The sequence below is a fragment of the Ornithorhynchus anatinus genome, chromosome X5, assembly GCF_004115215.2.
Source record: "Ornithorhynchus anatinus isolate Pmale09 chromosome X5, mOrnAna1.pri.v4, whole genome shotgun sequence".
Taxonomy (NCBI): domain Eukaryota; kingdom Metazoa; phylum Chordata; class Mammalia; order Monotremata; family Ornithorhynchidae; genus Ornithorhynchus; species Ornithorhynchus anatinus.
Window position 1 is genome coordinate 21643273 of NC_041753.1, and position 20696 is coordinate 21663968.

Genomic DNA, 20696 nt, shown 5'->3' on the forward strand with positions numbered 1-20696 from the left:
GGAGGGAGAGAGAGAGAGAGAGAGAGAGAGAGAGAGAGAGAGAGAGAGAGAGAGAGAGAGAGAAAGAAAGAAAGAAAGAAAGAAAGAAAGAAAGAAAGAAAGAAAGAAAGAAAGAAAGAAAGAAAGAAAGAAAGAAAGAAAGAAAGAAAGAAAGAAAGAAAGAAAAAGAAAGAAAGAAAGAAAGAGAAACAAAGGTGAAAGAAATGATGCCACATGCAGATATGAGCTAGTGAGGTTCACGCAAATTGAGAATGCCTTTACATGGAGTAAGATGAAACAAGCTCAGATGCTAATGCAAGCTGAGAATTTTAGTGGCACTATATTAAAAATAGTTGAATAAAAACAAAACAGAAACGAGGTGGGCCAGTTAAGGGCCTGTGCTGACCTGGGGGAGAGGCTGGGGAAGCCACACTAGGTTTGGGGGGGGGCTTTTTGGGTGTGTTTTTTTTTAAAAAAAAAAGAAGAAGAAAAGTCATGAGGAGAGTGATGAAGGAGGATGTGGGAGAAGGCAAGTTCCGGGTTGCAGGACAGAAAAACCATTCCAGGAACAGGAAAAGAGGGGGGCAAAGAGGGATGATGGGAAGGCGACCTACCTGTTGAATCTCCCCAAGGTGTCATGGGACCTTAAGTTCCCAATCACTACAAATGGTGGAAAGGAGGATTTTTGTGGGTTCTATCAGTCTTCTTTTAGGGGGCAAGACAAGGAGCAAAATTTGTGAGACCCTGTTCAATTGCAGGGCAGATGGGCCATAAAAGTGAATCTCCTCTGGACTAAATATCAAGACAACGTCACTTAAGATGGTAAGAAGAAACTTATTTCCAGTTACCAATAAAATTGATCTTTCAACAATATAGCACAATTTCCTTCCCTTAGGTCTATAGATGCATCTGGGTTGGGCTTTATCTGCACTGGCAATATTTTTCCTCTAACTTGTTCTGATTTTAAAGTAATTACTGGTTGAACTGGATCTCAGAAAACTTTTCCATATCTGAAATACTTAAAAATCAGCTGGTTGTATGGTAACGCCCATGCTATTGGAAATAGGAAGGGGAAAGGAAACAGCTAATCAATTTTACACGCTCTCAACCTTCTGACTGCCAGATTAGGTAACACGCCTCCTCTCTCCCTCATCCTTCCCACCTTTTCCCCTTTAACAGGGTCTACTACTGCCGACATTACAGGAAACTAATACCAATCAAAACAGAAGTTCCTCCAGATTCAGACACTTGAGTTAATGTTTCCAAATGGGCTAAAAAGCCCATTAATCATAGCCTAGTAAAATTAGAATCAGGTGAATTATTTTAGCCACAATTTTATAAGACTATTCAGAGGTGCAAATTTTCTGACAGCATGCATCGGTCTGGGTGCCGCACAAACCGGTGTCCAAAATGTTGTGTACGTGTGAGCAGTGATGGATGCATGAGGTGTGCAGTGCAAGTTTTCCTTAATGCAGAGCCCTACCAAGAACTCCCTTTCACCCCAGTTATAGAACAGGATGTACTATATTGAGAATATGGAATTAGATTGTCACCTTCTCTAGGGCAGAGGCCTTGTCTTTTCTTCTACTATTCTCTGGCAGCACAAAAAAAAAGAAAAGACGTGGTCCTTGCTCTAAAGGAATTTAAAATAGAACCACATATTCCAAATAAATAAGCCCAGCTCAGGTACTGGTCCAGGGGAAAAAGAGCAAGACTCGGGACATCGGGAGGTCTGACTTCTAGTCTTGGCTCTAAAATTGGGGAATCCAATCGGTGGCATTTATTGAGCGTTTACTATTTGCAGAGCATTGTATTAAGCGCTTGGGAGAGTACAATATGTCAGAGTTGGTAGACACACTCCCTGCCCACAACAAACTTATAGTCTAGAGGGGAAGACAGACACGAGACTAAATTATGGGTATGCACAGAAGTGCTGAGGATTATCGAATGCTTGCCGGGCTGGCCTGTAGGCACTATGTTGCGGTCACTTTGGCTGCGAATGGGTCCTATGTCCAAAAGCTTTGCGTGACACTTGGCAATGGGCTGCACTCCTTCCCGCCTACTCACTCGTTGCAACTCAGTGCCCCAGGAGGAAGACGACTGACAGGGATGAGAAAGCACGTGAAGCGCTGCACAAACTACCTGCCCCTCGATTCTTCTGCTCTCCTTTTACAGTAACTAGTGATGGGATGACGCTCTTAGAACAGAGATTTCAAAAAGATTGTGACAGACAGGCAGACAGACAGATACAGAGAGAGAGAGAGAGAGAAAGGCTAAAGGCTAAAACAATATCAGGCACTGTAGGTAGCAAATGGAAGGAGCACTCTTTACCAGCAAACAACTTATATTGCCAGGCATATGCAGGAAGTTGGATTTATGACACAATTGGATCCTGAAAGTGCATCAAGAAGAAACATTATCCATCTGAGCCAATTTTCCAACAGGGAGAATGCTGATCCCCACATAAAGGGGGACTGATTCCTGAACCGAGACCAGATACCCCTTTTCACCAAATTACCCAGAATTGTATACTCAAAAATAGGTAATATAGCTGCATTAATGTATTTTATCTTGTCAACAGTAATCATGGTACATAAAAACACGTAAGTCACACATAAGGAAATGTAACACAACCCCAAACTGTCCAATGTGCAGTACCTCTACCTACAAATGACCTCCAACACACTGAAAATTTTTAAGCCCTTTATTCGTTTTACCAAAAAGTGATCTCGTGAGAGGGTCTGCTTGGGTAAGGTTTCCACGTGGTTACAAAATGGTTTGGAGGGGCTCCTGGAATCTTCTCCCTTCCCTCTTTCTACTGCCCACCCCGCACGCTCCGCTCCTCTGTTGCCCACCTCCTCACCGTCCCTCGGTCTCGCCTATCCCGCCGTCGACCCCTGGGCCACGTCCTCCTGCAGTCCTGGAATGCCCTCCCTCCTCACCTCCGCCAAACTAATTCTCTTCCCCTCTTCAAAACCCTACTTAAAACTCACCTCCTCCAAGAGGCCTTCCCAGACTGAGCTCCCCTTCTCCCTCTACTCCCTCTACCGCCCCCCCTTCACCTCTCTGCAGCTTAACCCTCTTTTCCCCCCATTTCCCTCTGCTCCTCCCCCTCTACCTTCCCATCCCCTCAGCACTGTACTCGTCTGCTCAACTGTATATATTTTCATTACCCTATTTATTTTGTTAATGAAATGTACATTGCCTCGATTCTATTTAGTTGCCATTGTTTTTACAAGTTGTTCTTCCCCTTGACTCTATTTATTGCCATTGTTCTTGTCTGTCCGTCTCCCCCGATCAGATGGTAAGCCCGACAAATGGCAGGGACCGTCTCTATCTGTTGCCGACTTGTTCATTCCAAGCGCTTAGTACAGTGCTCTGCACATAGTAAGCGCTCAATAAATACTATTGAATGAATCTTCAGGAGATTTGGCCGTTGGTTTTACAGGACACTGGGTCTATCTGGCAGCTCCTGCCACTGTCTCTGGCCCTGACCCTGTGGGGTCGGACCAGGACGGGCAGGAGGGAAAAAGGGGCTTGCGTGGCAACGCTTTTCCGGCAATGGTAGAGGAGGAAGGAGTGAGGGAGGTTACGAGGCAACCGCTACAACTGCAGCAGCTGTTCCTGCCACCACGAGCGATGGCGAGGAAGAAAGGGGAGGACAAGGAGGAGGGAAAGATGGGTGTCTCTGCACCAATCCCCACACCTCTCAGTGATCCTGCCACCCATTTCCTGCCCAAACCTGGCCCTGTCCCTCGACCTTAGTGACCCTGGAGGGTGTGGGGGGTGTGGAGGGAAGGGGACCCCACAGGGCACAGAGGAGCAACACTGTGCAGACGGGGGTGTGGATGAGAGGATGGGGAGACAGGGGGATGATGCTGGGGATGACGGTTACAGAATACTTACCTTATGAGCCTGGTGTCATCAAGTCAGGCTCAGTGCCGTTCACCTGAATCGGGGTAAATTCAGGGACGTCTGAAGTGTCGTTCGGCGCGACTCACCGGTCACACGTCGAGGACTTCCTGTATAGGTCTTGTCCACACTGATAAAATTCTCACTGTCAGTGGAGTCATCTTTGCATCTGAAGAAGGGCTCTCTCTCTCTCTCTTTCTACACATGCATACACCAATCTAAATCAGTTTGCAGGACCAAAAATCTAAACATCAAACATGGCTATTCAAGGCAGTGATCTTAATATAGGTTGCATAGATTACACTCAGGATTGCAATAGCTATCAGTGTTTTCAGATCAGAGGATAACAGTTTAAAATGAATACTGCTGATTATTCCTGTTTCCAGCATTAAAGCTGCAGTTAATTAAGGTTAATTGTGTACTTGACATGGTTGACAAAGGAGATAATGATCTGGGTGAACTTATCAGAGTTGCTTAATGGCAAGTGTGAAGTGTATAATAAGAGGTATCATTACACTCAGATACCATACAGTGAGGCAAGCATACACTTATATCAGATTTCATTAAAAGGAAGAGAAGAGCAAAAGAATCAGACAGTTTTTCTAACAATATGAACAGGCAGTTTATATCATTAGCCAATATAACACTGCACCAATCTTTTAGTAAAGTCTCTAAGAATTATCTCCAAATATATCTCCATAGTATTTCTAAAGGCTTAATGAGCCATTTTTCCAATAGCAAGATGTCTCCTTTATAGAGGCACTCCAGTGATAAAAAAAAGGTCACATCTCTCAGAGCAGTACAGAAACCAGCAGGAACATGAAAAGCTGGTTTCTATGCCAAAAACAAACAAAAGGAAACATGTTTCACATAATGGCAAGCATGTGGAATTTACTGTCACAGGTAGAAAATGTTAATTGGCTTCAAGAAGAGTGTGTAAATTCAGAGATGAGAAGTTCCAAGTAGGAAAAAAAAATAATGGATATTAGAAGCGCATCCCTAACCAGACCCTTGAATATTAAAGCAGGCAATCCCCGCATCTTTTTCTCTTAAGCGGTCTTTGGTGCCAAAGTTGGAAACCAATGGACTGTGCAATTCAATTTGCACACAACCAACCGAATAACCCATATCCCAGTGCTTCTCTGACATCACTCTCACCCTCAAAATCTGCAGTAGGATTCCTGATCAAGACCAAATCTTGATCACCGGACCTAAGATGCTCAAATCAACTCATCTTCCACTGCTCTGCTCTTCAACCTACTTTACAGTCTGGACGATCATCTTATAAAATCTCACTACAATCCCCCTCTTTGCTAATCCATTGCTCACACCTCACCCTCCACACCCGGGAATAACCTCCTGCTCCCCCTTCACTAATCCTTGCTCCTGTTGCCCTCTAAAATATGACTGAACTCTCATCTCCAAGAAGACAACACATACCCCCTAGACTGTAAGCTCGTTGAGGGCAGGGAATGTGTCTATTATTATACTGTACTCTCCCAAGTGCTAAGTACAGTGCTCTGCACAAAGTGCTCAATAAATATGATTGGCTGAGTACAGAGCAATATGAATGAAGCCCAGTTCTCTCAGTGGCCAAGTCTACGTCCTGGCAAGTTGGATACTTCGGAGGAGAATTCATTCTTTCCAACCAAAAAGGGCCTGACTTAAGTAGCGTGCTGCCCCTTACAGTATGTATATCATTGTTATTATTACTTATGGCATTCGTTAAGAGCTTACTATGTGCCAGGTACCATTCTAAGCGCTGATGTAGATACAAGATAATCGGGGTGGACACAGTTCCTGTCCCACATAGGGCTCACAGTCTTAATCCCCATTTTACAGATGAGGGAACTGAGGCAGAGAAGTGAAGTGACTTCCTCAAGGTCACACAGGTGATGAGTGGTGGAGCTGAGATTAGAACCCATGACCTTCTGACTCCCAGGCCCGTGCTCTAGCCACTAGGCCGTGCTGCTTCTCATACTTTCCATACACCACGGCAATGTCCTAAAAGACCCTCGATGGTCAATGTTCCTTTCACAATACCTTACTAATATGAGCTCTAAGTGCCTGATGCCCTACTTTTTGGCTCACTGGTCCCTCTTTTGAACTGTCTTTTTGACTTCCAGATGTTTCTGGGGACATGGGATTGGGTTTTGGTTAAGTTGAAAGCTTTGAAAATCATACATCTCATTGTTTGTTTTTTATTTCAACTGGGATGTGTGGTCTAGTGGAAAGCTCACAGGCCTGGGAGTGGGAGGGCCTGGATTTTAATCCAGGCTCTGCTGTGTGACCCTGGACAAGTCACTTCACTTCTCTGTCTCTCAGTTTCCTCCTCTATAAAATGGGGACAAAATACCTGTTCTCCTCCACACACACTATGCCTGTGAGCACCATGTGGGACAGGGACTGCATCCAACCTGATTTCTTATATCTATCCCAGCACTCAGTACAACGCTTGGCCCATAGTATGAGCATAACAAATAGTATCATTATTATGTATCTCCACTAGATATTCCTTACCGAGAAGTGGACAGTTGTGAATACATCACAGTTGAAATAAAAAATCCAATAAAGTTCATTATTTTCAAAGCTTTCAACAACTAAAAACCAATTCCATATCCTCGATCGCATGTCTGTTTTGCTTACGATGAATAGGAATCAGCAAGTCTGCTTCAACCAGAGTTGTTTAAAATCATACCTTCTAAAGAAAAATATATAGAAAAGTTAATCAAATTTTAGGAATGGTTCATTTTAAGCAGGGCAAGCGTCTATTATATTGTTGTACTCTCCCAAATGCTTAGTACAGTGCTCTGCACAGAGTAAGCACTCAATAAATATGATTGATTTTGTTTTTACTAAATACATTTTTTACTATTAACATCTTTTTATTCCTGAAGTGCTAGGGAAATTTGTTAGGGCATACTAGAGGGACAATTAAATCTTGAGTTGTGATTAACCGAACATATACTACTAATTGAAAATATTCAGACCTACATTTGGATTGGAAGTATAAAAGAAAAAGCAAATTCCATAGTCTCTAAACTGTGAGCTCATTGTGGGCAGAGAGTGTGCCTACCAACTGTTGTATCGTACTCTCTCAAGTGCTTCGGATAGTGCTCTGCACAGAGGAAGTGCTCAATAAATACCATTGATGATGCATAGTTTGTTCAGTTATTAACATATGAGCTAAATGATATTTTTGGGAAGTAGAGATAGGGAGGAGAAGATACAATTGTGCAGTGCCCTGAAAATCAGAAAAATCTGGGTACCTTAGTAACAGCCACGTCTACCTCAACCATTACCACTATCCCCAGTGTATCAGAGTGACACTATAGAATCTCTTTCATATATGTGTATAACTATATATACACACACTACACCAAGGAAAGCAAACTACAGTTCCTGAAGTAATGGCTTCAAGAAGTCAAATGTTTGGAATATTAAACAAAATGGGGTTTGGCTTATCCAGCTAAGCTGATTGCCCAATTTTGCTTGGCAATTCAAACTTATTTTGGATCATCCAAGCAGGATTTCCACATGCTGGATTTTCCTAGTCCAACCTGATCTAGCCCCAGTTTCAGATCCAGCACAAGCCAAACCCTCGCACCCTGGTACCCGAGTCCAAGCCTGTGTCCTGCCTGATTAATTTGTATCTACCCCAGGGCTTAGTTCAGTGCCTGGCACATAGTAATTGCTAAACAAATCCTAAAAAATAAAATACAATTAAAAAATGGATAGTCTATTGCCGGTATGAAATCCTTGCTGCATAAATCTGACCATTATCAGACCCTAAATGGGACTCATTCTTGAGTACGTGGTGGACCCCCTTCAAACACTAAGATCCACCAGCCCATGGAGACCACCACCTTCACAGACGGATTCTAAAAATATTTCACACGTTTGTCTCAGCATACAAAAAGTATTTGGGAATGCATGGGGGGATTGGGGGAGTCACGAGATTGGGTTTTGGTTATGCTGAAAGCAGGGAAATACCAGCTGGGGGAAGCAATGTGAGATAGAAATGGAGAATCAACTGCTAACAAAGCAGTGCACCAACTTGGTGGAGGTAATATCAACTGTAACAGAGAAAGTTTCTGCCTGCTTCAAGGTCTGCCACTGGGATAGAACCCGTGAGGGTCAACCAATCGCCACCAAGCAAATCTGGCTTTCTGCAACAAGCCAAGGTCGGCCACTACACGTAGAACCCCTTGTCCTTGGAATGGAAAGGTCTGTGGTAGACGAAGGGAGACTACTGCATGTACTCTGATAACAGAAGGGCCAAGGCCAAGCAAAATCAGCCCTCTCTGGGAATTTAGGATTGCCGCCCGAGCCAGGAGACAGTTTCAAAGGGAGCCAAATTGGATGAAGTCATCCGTGAGCCCATTTGTCAGGAGAAACTGGAGGCTATTAAAAAATCGCACTGGAATCAAGCAATACAGAAGCAGATTAGTTGCATTTTAAGACATGATTTGGGTGGAGAATGGCACCCTCTCCTTCCAAATGATTACCTGCTCCACTAGGAAACCAGCATGATCTTTTGGTGCAAGCAGGCCTTCACAAGGTTAAGTGATCTCTGATTTCCTGTTGGCTTACTCAGGGTTAATTTGGAAAAAGAAGTTGGCTGAGAAACTGTGTACTTGGGGAGTCTGTAATAAGGACACAGCTGCACCAAAGGGAGACATTTAATTACTTAGCACAAGACATATTCCTCAATTGGTACTTAAATCTGTTATTAGAGTGATTGAATACATCATTTCTAACCAGTTTGAATGTAAATCTGGTTATCTTACATTGAAACCGGTTACGACGGAGATGGAATAAATGCAATCTGGAATAGAAGAGTGTGACTTTTTCCTACTGGCCAGAGTAAGAAAACATTCAGAGTTCACACTCCCCAAATTAACTGAGATATCTTTATTACATGTAGTGTATAAAGAACTATACACGATCATAGGTGTATAGACATAAGTCTAGCTCTCTGTTTATCCTTGACCTGGAGAAAAACATTTTTGTATTTTGCCTTTGTACCTACACAATATTATTAATAATGATACTACTAACAATTGTGGTATGATGATAAGCACTTACTATATGCCAGGCACTGTGTTAAGCGATTGGGTGGATACAAGCAAATCAGGTTAGACACATAGTCCCTGTCCCATGTGGGGCTCACAGTCTTAATCCACATTTCACACAGGAGTTAACTGAAGCACAGAGAAGTAAACTGACTTGCCCAAGGCCACACAGCAGACATGTAGCAGAGCCGGGTTAAGACACCAGGTCTTTCTGACTCCCAGGCCTGTGCTCTATCCACTAGACCACGCTGCTTCTCTGTGCCTTGGAGATGTCTTCTCTGTTGTGTGTGCTCTTACATATGTCTGAGATATTTCACTATAATTTCCTAGGAGAAGGGAAATGCAAAGTTTTGATGACACTCTGTACTCACCATAATTAATGTACTGGAGTAATGATAGTGTTGCAGTGTGGCATTTAGTAAATGAATAAAATGTAGGAGGCTAGAAGCTTAGTGAGGATTAAGAGGGTAAATTTATCAAGGTATGATTTTATGAAAAGAGCAATAATGACAGCCCTGGGGCACTGACTGACGCTTCCTTAATATGGTATACGTTAAGCACTCACTATATACTACTAATAATAATAATGGCACTTGTTAAAGTGCTTACTATGTGCCAAGCACTGTTCTAAGCACTGGAATAGATTCAAGTTAATCAGGTTGGATACAGTCCCTGTCCCACATGGGGCTCACAGTCTTATTACAGATGAGGTAACTGAGGTACAAAGATGTAAAATGACTTGGCCCAAGGGTACACAGCAAAGTGGCGGAGCAGGGATGTGAACCCATGGCCTTCTGACTCCCACTGTTTCCTCTTCTCCCACTCCCTTCTACATCACCCTTACACTTGGATTTGCACCCTTTATTCACCCCTCCCTCAGCCCCACAGCAATTACATAGGCATCCGAAATTTACTTATATTAATGTCTGCTTCCCCCTCAGGACTGTAATCTCACTGTGGGCAGGGAATGTGTCTACCAACTCTGTTATTCTGCACTCTCCCAAGCACTTAGTACAGTGCTCTGCACACAGTAAGAGCTCAATAAATACAAATGATTGATTCCTGAAACCTCTCAGGTATTTCCTTTTAAGCCCCAAGTCCATCTTTTGCCCCCCAACTGTCAATTAACCTCACTAATTCCCTAGCCAGCTTCTTATATATTTGAAGGATCTTTTGTTATTTGTTTTTCCTTTGAGGACTGCCTTTTTACAGCCCATACCGCAGGGATAGCTTTCTTTCAAAACCTCGCATTAGAAAACTCACACTGTTGCACTCGCCTGATTCGAGTCATTATTTCACTTGATTCAAGGCATTATCCACGACTCACCTCTCTCATTCAACCCACATATTCAATCTGTCACCAAATCCTGTCAGTTCTGCCTTCACAACATCACAAAAGTCCACCCTTTCCTCCCCATCCAAACTGCTACTCCACTGATCCAAGCACTTATTCTCTCCCACCTTGACTACTGCATCAGCCTCCTTGCTGACTTTCCTGCCTCCTGTCTCTCTCCACCCCAGTCCACACTTTGCTCTACTACCCAGATCATCATTTCACAAAATGTTTGATGTTTCCCCACTCCTGGAGAACCTCCAGTGGTTGCCCATCCACCGTCACATCAAAAAGAAACTTCTTGCCATGGGTTTTAAAGTGCTCAAGTCACCTTGCTCCCTCCTATCTTATCTGGTTGACTTCCAACAATAACCCAGTCCTCTCACTTCACTCCCCTAATGTCCACCTACTCAGTGTACCTCGATCTTGTCTATCTCGCTACCGACCCCTGGCAAGCATCCTGCCTCTGGCCTGGAACTCCCTCCTCCTCAGTATGTGACAGAGGACCACTCTCCTCACCTTCAAAGTTTTATTAAAATTCCATCTCTACCAAGAGGTCTTCCCTAACTAAACCTAATAATTATGGCATTTGTTAAGTGCCTATGTGCCAGGCACTGTACTAAGCACTGGGTGGATACAAGCAAATTGGGTTGGACACAGTCCCTGTCCCACGTGGGGCTCACAGTCTCACTCCCCATTTTACAGATGAGGGAACTGAGGCCCAGAGAAGTGAAGTGACTTGTCTGAGGACACACAACAGACAAGTGGCAGAGCCCAGATTAGAACCCATGACCTTCTGACTCCCAGGCTTGTGCTCTATCCACTATGCCACGCTGCTTCTCTAACTGGCTGATTCTAATTGATTGATTCCAATGCCACGTATACTTGCACAAACCTCTTCTTTGGACACCGTGGCACAGTGTTATTGGACGAGCGTTCACTGATTCTCAAACCATGCTCTAGCTAAAACTCATAAAGAAAACCTGAATCGGCTGAAATGAGAGACAAATTGATTAGCCGAGAGTCTAGGGAATTTTCTAAAATGATTGGTATTTTCATTTTGGGGCCTTACCAGATCCAGGTAGCCGTTCAATTCAGAGCCATTCACCCTGTGCTATTCAAATATTTGAAGAGCCCTAATCTTCCTGTGACCAAAGTTTCACCTAATAAATCAGGCACTTTGGGAGGAGCACCAACTTCCCCAAATCATCAGAGGACTGACTGCTTAATGTATTATTATACTGTTGTACTGTACTCTCCCAAGCACTTAATACAGTGCTTTGCACACAGTAAGCACTCAAATATGATTGATGATAACGGCGTACACACTGCTTCCAACTCCCCCAGAGGTCCAAAAGAGTCAATACCCCTTCTAGCTCATCCTCTAGACTGTAAGCTCGCTGTGGGCAAGGAAGGTGTCTACTAATTGTTGAATTGTACTCTCCCAAGCGCTTAGTACAGTGCTCTGCACACAGTAAGTGCTCAATAAATACCATGGATTGGTTCTAAAGTGCCCAAAAATATCAGGGAAGTAACTGCAGGGACCAGGAGGATCGCATGCAATGACAGCCTGGAGCGCCAGCAGTCAGACGGCCTGCCTATCAATCAGCAGTATTTATTGAGCCCTTACTGTATGCAGAGCACTGGACTAAGCACCTGGGAGAGCACAGTGCATCAGAATTAGCAGACACGTTCCCTGCTTATGTAGTGGGACGGGTAGGGAGAGAGGTGTGAAGGAATTGATGGCCTTATTTTCTCGGGCCCTCTGCCAACCTGTTCAAAACCGCTGACTCACTCAGGAGAGAGGACTCCAGTGGTAGAGGGATATTGCCCTCAGGGATGAGAACATCCAGAAACATGTCATAGATAAGGAGCCCAAGGGAAAGACAGCAGAGTCACTAGACTATGGAAGAAGCCCGGGCCTAGGGGTCACAAGACCCAAGTTCTAAACCCAGCTCCACCACTTGTCTGCTGGGTGACCCTGGGGCAAGTCACTTTGCTTCTCTGTGCCTCAGTTCCCTCATCTGTAAAATGGGGATTAAGACCGTAAACCCCATGTGGGACATGAACTGTGTCCAACCTGATTGGTTCTATCTTTTGGACTCTAAGCTTGTCGTAGTCAGGGAATGTGTCTACCAACTCTACTATACTCTACTCTTCCAGGGGTTTATTACAGTGCCTGGCACTTAATAAGGACTTAACAAAAACCATGAAAAAGAAGGGTATATCCAGTGAGAAGAGAAGGCAAACATATTTACAGTCTTCTACAAAGCACATACTTGCAGAAAATTTTTACTACCAACTATAATAGAAATACTTGCCCGAATATATTCAACAGTTTAGGTCTGCTGCATGATTTCCTTTAGGTTCTGGGCACCTGCTAGCACACTGCTACCTTAAAAATTTGGTTGTTTTTTTGTTTTGTATAGCACTTTTATATTTCCAAAGTGCTTTCACACCAGTTATCTCATTTGATCCTTGCAATATCTCTGTGAGGTAGGGAGAGGCGGATATTTCATCCCCATTTTGCAGATTAAGAAACTCAAGCCCGGAAAAGTAAAGTGACATAGCCAAGGTTACAGAGGCAGGACTAGAAGTCAGGCTTCCAGGGTCCCAGCTCTGTTCTCATAACACTAGGCTACACATTCCTTCTCGATCCTACATACAAAGCCTTATGTTAAAAGAGAATTTAGCAATTGGGACTGCTATCCAGAAGAACATCCTGTGAGTACTGCAACTTGCTTTTACAATATTTTTCTTTCTTTTTAATAGAAATTAATCCTGAAGTCAATGAATTTACCCCTCATTAAAAGTGTCCTGGGTCTTTACTACAGTGAAATAAATGCCTGATGCTTTGTCTACAGGGCTGCCAATCGTTTCAATTCATCATTTTTTGTGACCTGTCCGTAGAAGTAAAAATAAAAATTTAAACGATCTATTTTGTAAATATTTTAACCTTTCGGTTTACCCAGTGAACCATTCTGGAACAAAACTGAGAAATTATGCAACCAGGCAGAACATGGATTTGAGAAAAGCCAACTGGCCTGGATAAACCTTACTTTAAGGATAAAGAACGAAGGTAATATTTCCAAAGTGAGCCTGTTGCTGTGAACAGCTTTGGCATGGGTTGTTGATTAATTGTGAACTTAAAATACAGGTAAAAGGTCTTTTCTCCCACACTACTTCATTTTCTGGAAAAAAAAACCCTGCTGCATCAGTGTCACAGATCATGTCCTGAGCAACCTAGCATTCTTACGTTCAAAACATTTTAATCCAGGAGTGTGAAATTCAATTTTCTGTAAATGAGGATGACTAGCCGTCAGCAACACAAAAGTTCTGAAATGAAAACATGAGCCAGGCAAAACTGAAATCTGCATTTTGCTTTAACAATAGAGATGTTTACATAGCAAGGAAACAGGTATGTTTTCAAAACATAGCTGCAGATCATTTCCCCATTTTCATGAGAATTACATTTTCTCCCAAACTAAAAGCTATTTAACTTCATATGCCAGAACAGCATTTTTCTCAGTTGTATATAAAAGTATTAAACGTTCTCTTTTACATATCATTATTATTAATCACATTCATTGAGCACATACTGTCTACAAAGCACTGTACTAAGTGCTTGGGAGAGTATAATATAACATCAAATGCATTGCCTGCCCACAACGAGTTCACAGTCTAGAGAGGGAGACAGACATTAATATAAATAAATAGATATATAAATAAATAAATTACAGCTATCTACAGATACATACATTTAATTGCCAGAACAAAGATAGCTTCAGTACACCACCACGATATAATAAGGAAGAATGTATTTGAGACTCCACCTATATTAGAGACCAAAGATTAAACTGAGAAAACAAAGGAAGCATTAAAAATTAATGTCATAATATATTCCTTTATTATCCTCTGAATACTCACATCTGATTTACATGAACTATAAAGAGATCATGAAAAGCTGATGGCTTATTTGTTGCATTATATGATCCACAAGTCACCTTCCCCCAATGTTGATAATGATGGGTTTAACTGAAATTAGAAGACTATGAATCCAAAACTTTATTATCTAAATGCATGGCCGCTATTCCTAATGACTCCAATCAGCCCCACAAGGGTAGGGAAGGGGTGGCAAATTTGCCCCACTCCATCCACCTGCAAACAGATGCTAGGCAGTTGACATGTGCACAGTTCCATGCTGACAACATTCAGGATGAAGTAGGGGCACATGCAGAGCGGGTCAGGCAAGCTGCTGCCAACTAGCTGGAAGCCTGTTGTCAGCTCTGTGGTAACCAGAATGTATTTTTGCATTTCCCAACATAATGTCCTTCTGAGCCATAGGGAGGGCAGTGGGCAGATGCCTTGGGCGCCCTGGCAAATGCCCCATCAGGGCTCTGGGAGGTCCCAGAGGAAGGTGGCCGCTGGCACACCTGGAGGGAAAGGTCACACACACTGTGATGGGTTCTGATTTGAAGACTCCACTCCTTTGCTTCCACCTGCATTCCAGTGGACTTTACAACAGCTCCAGTGTCCCGTTTCAGCCAATTCCACCAGGTACCCCGGCTCCAACCCCACCAGAGCTCATCAGCACCCGAGAGGTGGAGAAGAAGAGAGTAACAACTTCTGTGCCTTCTAAAAAGGGCTAGACCCAGCCAGGACCAGATTCTCCTTATAATAATAATAATAATGGTGTTTGTGTGTCAAGCAAATGAGTGCTGGGGTATATACAATGCAATGTTTATTGCCGTACTGTACTCTCCCAAGTGCTTAGAAAAGTGCTCTGAACACAGTAAGTGCTCAATAAATATGACTGAATGAATTGAATGAAGTATTCAATCTAATCCCCATTTTACAGATGAGGGAACTGAGGCCCAGGAAAGTTAAATGACTTGCCTGTGTATAATTTCACTTTTCCACTATGAAGGTGACGGTTTAAGTTCCAGGTGCCTGTTAAAGACACTTTTTTTGCTTTCCAGCAGAAAAGTGGAAAGGAGAGAGAAGGAGGGCAAGTGAAGGGTAAAGACATGTAACAGGCTCTCCACAGGAAGCAGAAGCCCCATTGCAATACTACCACTGTTTCTGAGTTCAGGCTGTTCTGGAGTTCCGGGCAAACTCATGGTTTGCAAACAAAAGGTGGGTCCACCCCCACCTCCCCCAACCTCCCCCCCCAAAAAAAAATCACATTCGACTCTGTACCCAGAAGCAGTGGCAGAAATAACCTGGTCACAAGCACAGGCAGTGACTGAACAACAATGTTTACTGAGCACCTGTGGAGAGCACTGTACTAAGTGTTTGGGAGAGTATGACAGAATTAGTATACGTTCCCTACCCTTGAGGAGTTCTCCATCCAGCCACACCACTCCAACGGGTGTGTGAGGTTTAGCTAATACCTGGGTTACAAATGGATGAATATTTTTATGCTTTTTCTAAAATGAAAAAGCACCAATATTTCGACCTTTAAAACTCAAAGCAAGAGAGGTTTTAAAATGCATTGTGGGAAGCAAAGTGGCCTAAGAAAACGGGCCTGGGAGTCAGAGGACCTGACTTCCAATCCCGGTTTTCCCACTTGCCAGCCACGTGCTCTTGGGCAAGTCACAACTTCCCTGTGTCTCAGTTCCCTCACCTGCAAAATGGGGATTCGATACCCATTCCCCCTCTTACTTCAACTGTGAGCTCTATGTAGGACAGGGACTGTGCCCGACCTGATCTAACTTGTATCTACCCCCGCACTTAGAACTGTGCTTGACACACAGTAAGGGCTTAACAAATAATTATTTCAGCACATTTTCAAAATCATCTTCAAAGCCACTTTGAAGCTCAAGCTCAGAAATTCCCTATAAATTTTCCAAACCTGGTGGGCCTCACAAATAACTTTCATAAAAAGCATAGATAAGTCTTGTGATAAATTTATCTGGGAAATAGCACTAGAAGGGCTAAAGGTGGCTAGCTGTCTAATTTGTATTGCCCAATTAATCCTTTCATTGGAAAAGACACTTTGAATAACAGGCCTCAAACATTTTGTGAAATACAATCTTAAAATACACTGTATAATTATATAGAGAAAAGTTAGCAGACATGCTCCACTGAATAGTTTTTAGAGTATTTAATCCCCTTCCACCCACCTTAACCCTATGCTTTTAGGAAACATAAAATGCCATTCTTTGTCGAAATGTTCGTGCACTAGCACAGGCATCAGCATTCAGATCCCAAGCCATCTGAAACCTGTGCTTTTCAAGGGCGGAATTACACTATCCAAGAAGGCAGGGAACATCGTCTCGGGATTCATTCATTCGATCTTATTTATCAAGTTCTTACTGCGTGCCAAGCACTGGATTAAGCATTTGGGAGAGGACAACACTAAACAGACACATTCCCTGCCCACAACGAGCTTACAGTCTGCTAGGGTTTGATCTAGTTCCCCCGCGGTAGGTCGCCCAGAGCCTATCTGCCTCTTCGCCACCACCCACCACAGTTTCTGCTACAACACGGCCGTGAGAAATAGAGGCAAGAAGCTTCTACAACTCGATCCTGATGTGACACAACACGTTGAGGCAGGGCAGAATATATTTGTACCCGCTGAGGTATCGGCCCTCAGCTCCCAAGCCTTCTAAAGCCGCGGTTTGGAAGTAGGGTCTCAGAACACCACCATTAATAATTGCGAGGATTATCCTGGGGTGAGACGCATTGGTGCAATTGTTCCAGGCCTTGTTGACGTTACTCCTCCAGGCGAGCACTGAGTCACTCAGTGAGGAATCACATGGCTACTGGAATCAAGATCTCTCTAGAATCACCGCAGGAGAGAAGAGCACATTTTAGGGAAGAAATGTAGTCGGCGCGCACCAGGTGACTGATCTGTCCAGAAGTTTCCTGCCCAGCTGGGGTTGGGTGCGGAGGAAAATGAGGACCAAACTCACCAGAGCTGGGCTCTAGCTCTTGGGTGTGCATAAGGAATACTGGGAGGTGGAAAGGAACGATTAAACAGGAAATCAATAATAGAATCTATAAGTACACTTAGAATCTAAAAACATAAACACGACTTCACATCTAAACACAAAAAGGGCACACAGACTAATAGCTCATGCAGGTCTGGGGCAAAATATGCACACTCGTCTGCATTTGTTCCACTACCGTGCCCTCCCAAGCACTTGGTAGTTTTCTGCACACAGTAAGTGCTCAAAAAATACTGTTGATTGATAATCATTCTCCAGAATCAGTACCCAAAAGTGGCATTCCCAGCACTAGCAGCATAAGGGAGGGGAGGAGGAACCTCAGCATCCACAGGCCCCATGCGGCTGAGAGAAGCAGCGTGACCTAGTGGAGAGGACACAGGCCTGGGAGTCAGAAGGGTCTGGGTTCTAATCCCACTTTTGCCAAATGCATGCTGTGTAACCTTGGACAACTCATTTAACTTCTCTGTGCCTCAGTTGCCCTAACTGTAAAATGACGACACCGACACCTGTTCTCCCTCCTAATTAGACTGTGAACCCCATGCGGGACAGGGTCTGTGTCTGACCTAATTAACTTGTACTTACCCAGAGCTTAGAAGAGTGTCTGATGCATAGTGAGTGCTTAACAAATACCCTTTAAAAAAAAAAAAGCCCCATTGGTAGGGGTGCTAGCCAAGTGCCTGCAAACATGTCTAATAAAAACAGATTGGGCCACAGATAAAAAATTTTGCTAGGAACCCCAAACTAAAATAAGATAAGGCTATGATTACTGACTTTTAGGGCATATTCCAAATTTACCAGCTTAAGCATTGTTCAAGCTGCTAAATCGCTATTTCCCTCTAGATTGTAAATTCGTTGTGGGCAGGGAATGTGCCTGTTATACTGTACTCTCCAAAATGCTTAGTGCATGTCTGTGCTCAAAAAATATGATTGACTAAAAGTTTTGTGTCATGCGTACAAGCAAGAATCTACTTTAGTCGATTTATAATGTGGCAAGAGAATCAAGTGCGTGTTTGGGCAAAGGTATCAAATGTAAAAAAACACTGACTCAGAAAGATTGTTTGCTACTTACTTGGAACTCGGAGCAGACAGTGGCAGAGAATACACTAAATCCAGGCAACCACTCTGTGGGGTCAGTTAAAATAATTTACGGCATACGATTAAGCATTAAAAGTAACTTGCCACATACAGTAGGTTTACCTTAATAACCGGCTTGAACGATTAACTGCATCGGAGTTCCCTTGAAAAAAAATCCAACCAGAGGCCACTTCTTGCTTACTCCCTCTCTTGGCACGTAGTAAGTGCTTAACAAATACCATAATTATTCTTATTTATAGACAGATGGGCACTAAATTATTTAAGCCTTATACCTATCAGATTGTAAACTCCCTGAGGGGACCGTATCCATTGACCTACACTCTCCCAAGCGGTCAGTACAGTGATCTGCCCACAGAAGGCGTGCAGTAAAGACTACTGATCGACTGCTCTCCTTATACTGCAACGGAGCCAGCTTTCAAATCCATCTCTACTTCACAACCACCAACTCCTAAACGGTGCCGTTCTGAGGACCAGAAAATGCAGGAGGAAAGTTGAAGTCTCCTTTGGAGGGGTAGAAGAGAAGCAGCGTGGCTGAGTGGCAAGAGCACTGGCTTGCGAGTCAGAGGACGTGGGTTCCAATTCCGCCTCCGCCACTTTGTCTGCTGCGTGACCTCGGGCAAGCCACTTCACTTTTCTGGGCCTCAGTTCCCTCATCTGTAAAACGGGGATTCAGACCGTGAGCCCCATGTGGGCCAACCTAATAATAATAATGTTGGTATTTGTTAAGCGCTTACTATGTGCAGAGCACTGTTCTAAGCGCTGGGGTAAACACAGGGGAATCAGGTTGTCCCACGTGGGGCTCACAGTCTTAATCCCCATTTTACAGATGAGGGAACTGAGGCACAGAGAAGTTAAGTGACTCGCCCACAGTCACACAGCTGACAAGTGGCAGAGCTGGGATTCGAACTCACGAGCCCTGACTCCAAAGCCCGTGCTCTTTCCACTGCGCCACAACCTGGTTAGCTTGTGTCCACCCCCAGCGCTTAGAAGGGTGTTTGGCCCATAGTGAGAGCTTAACATACATCATTATTATTGTTATTATTATTAACGGTGCTTGGTCCGTAAGAAAAGCTTAATACCATCATCATTATTGTAAGAGGAAAAAATAACCCCGAGAGCTAAGCCCCCACGCGCGGATCTTTCAAGTGGGCCAAAGCAAGGGGAAAGGGAAACTTGGGCAGGAGTGGAGGAGGCGCGAAATCCGGAGGTGCCCGTCCGGGCCGGCCCCGAGAAGTCGGGGTGCGCTCCAGGGAGGGGATCCGGGCCGGGACTCACCGGGCTGTTGCTTCAGCGACATCACACACACCAGGTAATGGGCGATGTCGAAGAAGGGGAACATGGGGAGGCGAGAGAAGCTGTAAATCAGCCTCTCCCACGCCAGCTCCATGGCGGCGCAGACCCGTCGGTCGTTCGTCGGTCGGTCGTTCGTCGGTCGGTCGGTCGATCGGCCGGCCGCGCGCAGGAAAAGGGGACACCGGCCTCTCCCGCTCCCCTTCCTGCGTCCACGGGCGCCGAGCTGCGCTGGAAGGGCGGGGGAGAAGGGAAGGGGCGGGGTTAAGAGTGAATGGGCGTGGCTATGGGAAATGGGGCGGGGCCTTGGCTGCGCACGCGTACTCCGCCCAACGGACACCTAAAAAGGCTACAGGCCGGGCGAAGCGGGGCAAGGCAGGGGAGGTCTTTGAGGCTCAGGGTTGTTGCTCGCCCGCCTTAGGGGACGGGAGAGTATTGTCGTTATTAGCATTATTAATCGTATTTATTGAGCGCTTACTGTGAGCAAGGCACTGTCCTAAACGCTTAGAGAAGCAGCGTGGCTCAGTGGAAAGAGCGCATGTTGAGGAGTCAGAGGTCACGGGTTTGCCGCTTGTCAGCTGTGTGACTTTGGGCAAGTCACTTCCCTTCTCTGTGCCTCAGTTCCCTCATCTGGAAAATGGGGATTAAAATTTGTCCCACGTGGGACAACCTGATCACCCTGTATCCCCCCAGCGCTTAGAACAGTGCTTTTCACATAGTAAGTGCTTAACAAATACCACCATTATTATTATTATCATTCATTCATTCATTCAATAGTATGTATTGAGTGCTTACTATGTGCAGGGCACTGTACTAAGCGCTTGGAATGGACAAATCGGTAACAGAGCCAGTCCCTGCCCAACGACGGGCTAACAGTCTAAGCGGGGGAGACGGACAGACAAAAACAATAGCAATAAATAGAATCAAGGGGACGAACATCTCATTAAAACAATAGCAAATAAATAGAATCAAGATAAAATCCCGCCTCCACCACCTGTGTGACTTACTTTGGGCACGTCACTTCACTTCTCGGTGCCTCAGTTACCTCTTCTGTAAAAT

General features: G+C 44.3%; 1 protein-coding gene across 2 annotated transcripts in view; it reads right to left on the reverse strand.

The window, feature by feature from the left end:
* TMEM38B (transmembrane protein 38B) overlaps positions 1-19872 on the reverse strand; it is a 34307-nt gene extending 14435 nt beyond the window's left edge. Inside the window, exons 1-2 of one of the 2 annotated variants that reach the window (XM_039910774.1) lie at positions 19623-19711; positions 3886-4089 (exon numbers count right to left, since the gene is read on the reverse strand). Coding sequence is in view for 1 of the 2 variants with exons in the window: in XM_029055219.2 (XP_028911052.1) it covers positions 19623-19734 (112 nt within the window). In the remaining variant the exon portion in view is untranslated. Of the gene's footprint in view, positions 1-3885; positions 4090-19622 lie in introns of both variants that reach the window. The other variant, XM_029055219.2, reaches the window with a different exon arrangement.
* Between the last annotated feature and the right edge of the window lie 824 nt (positions 19873-20696).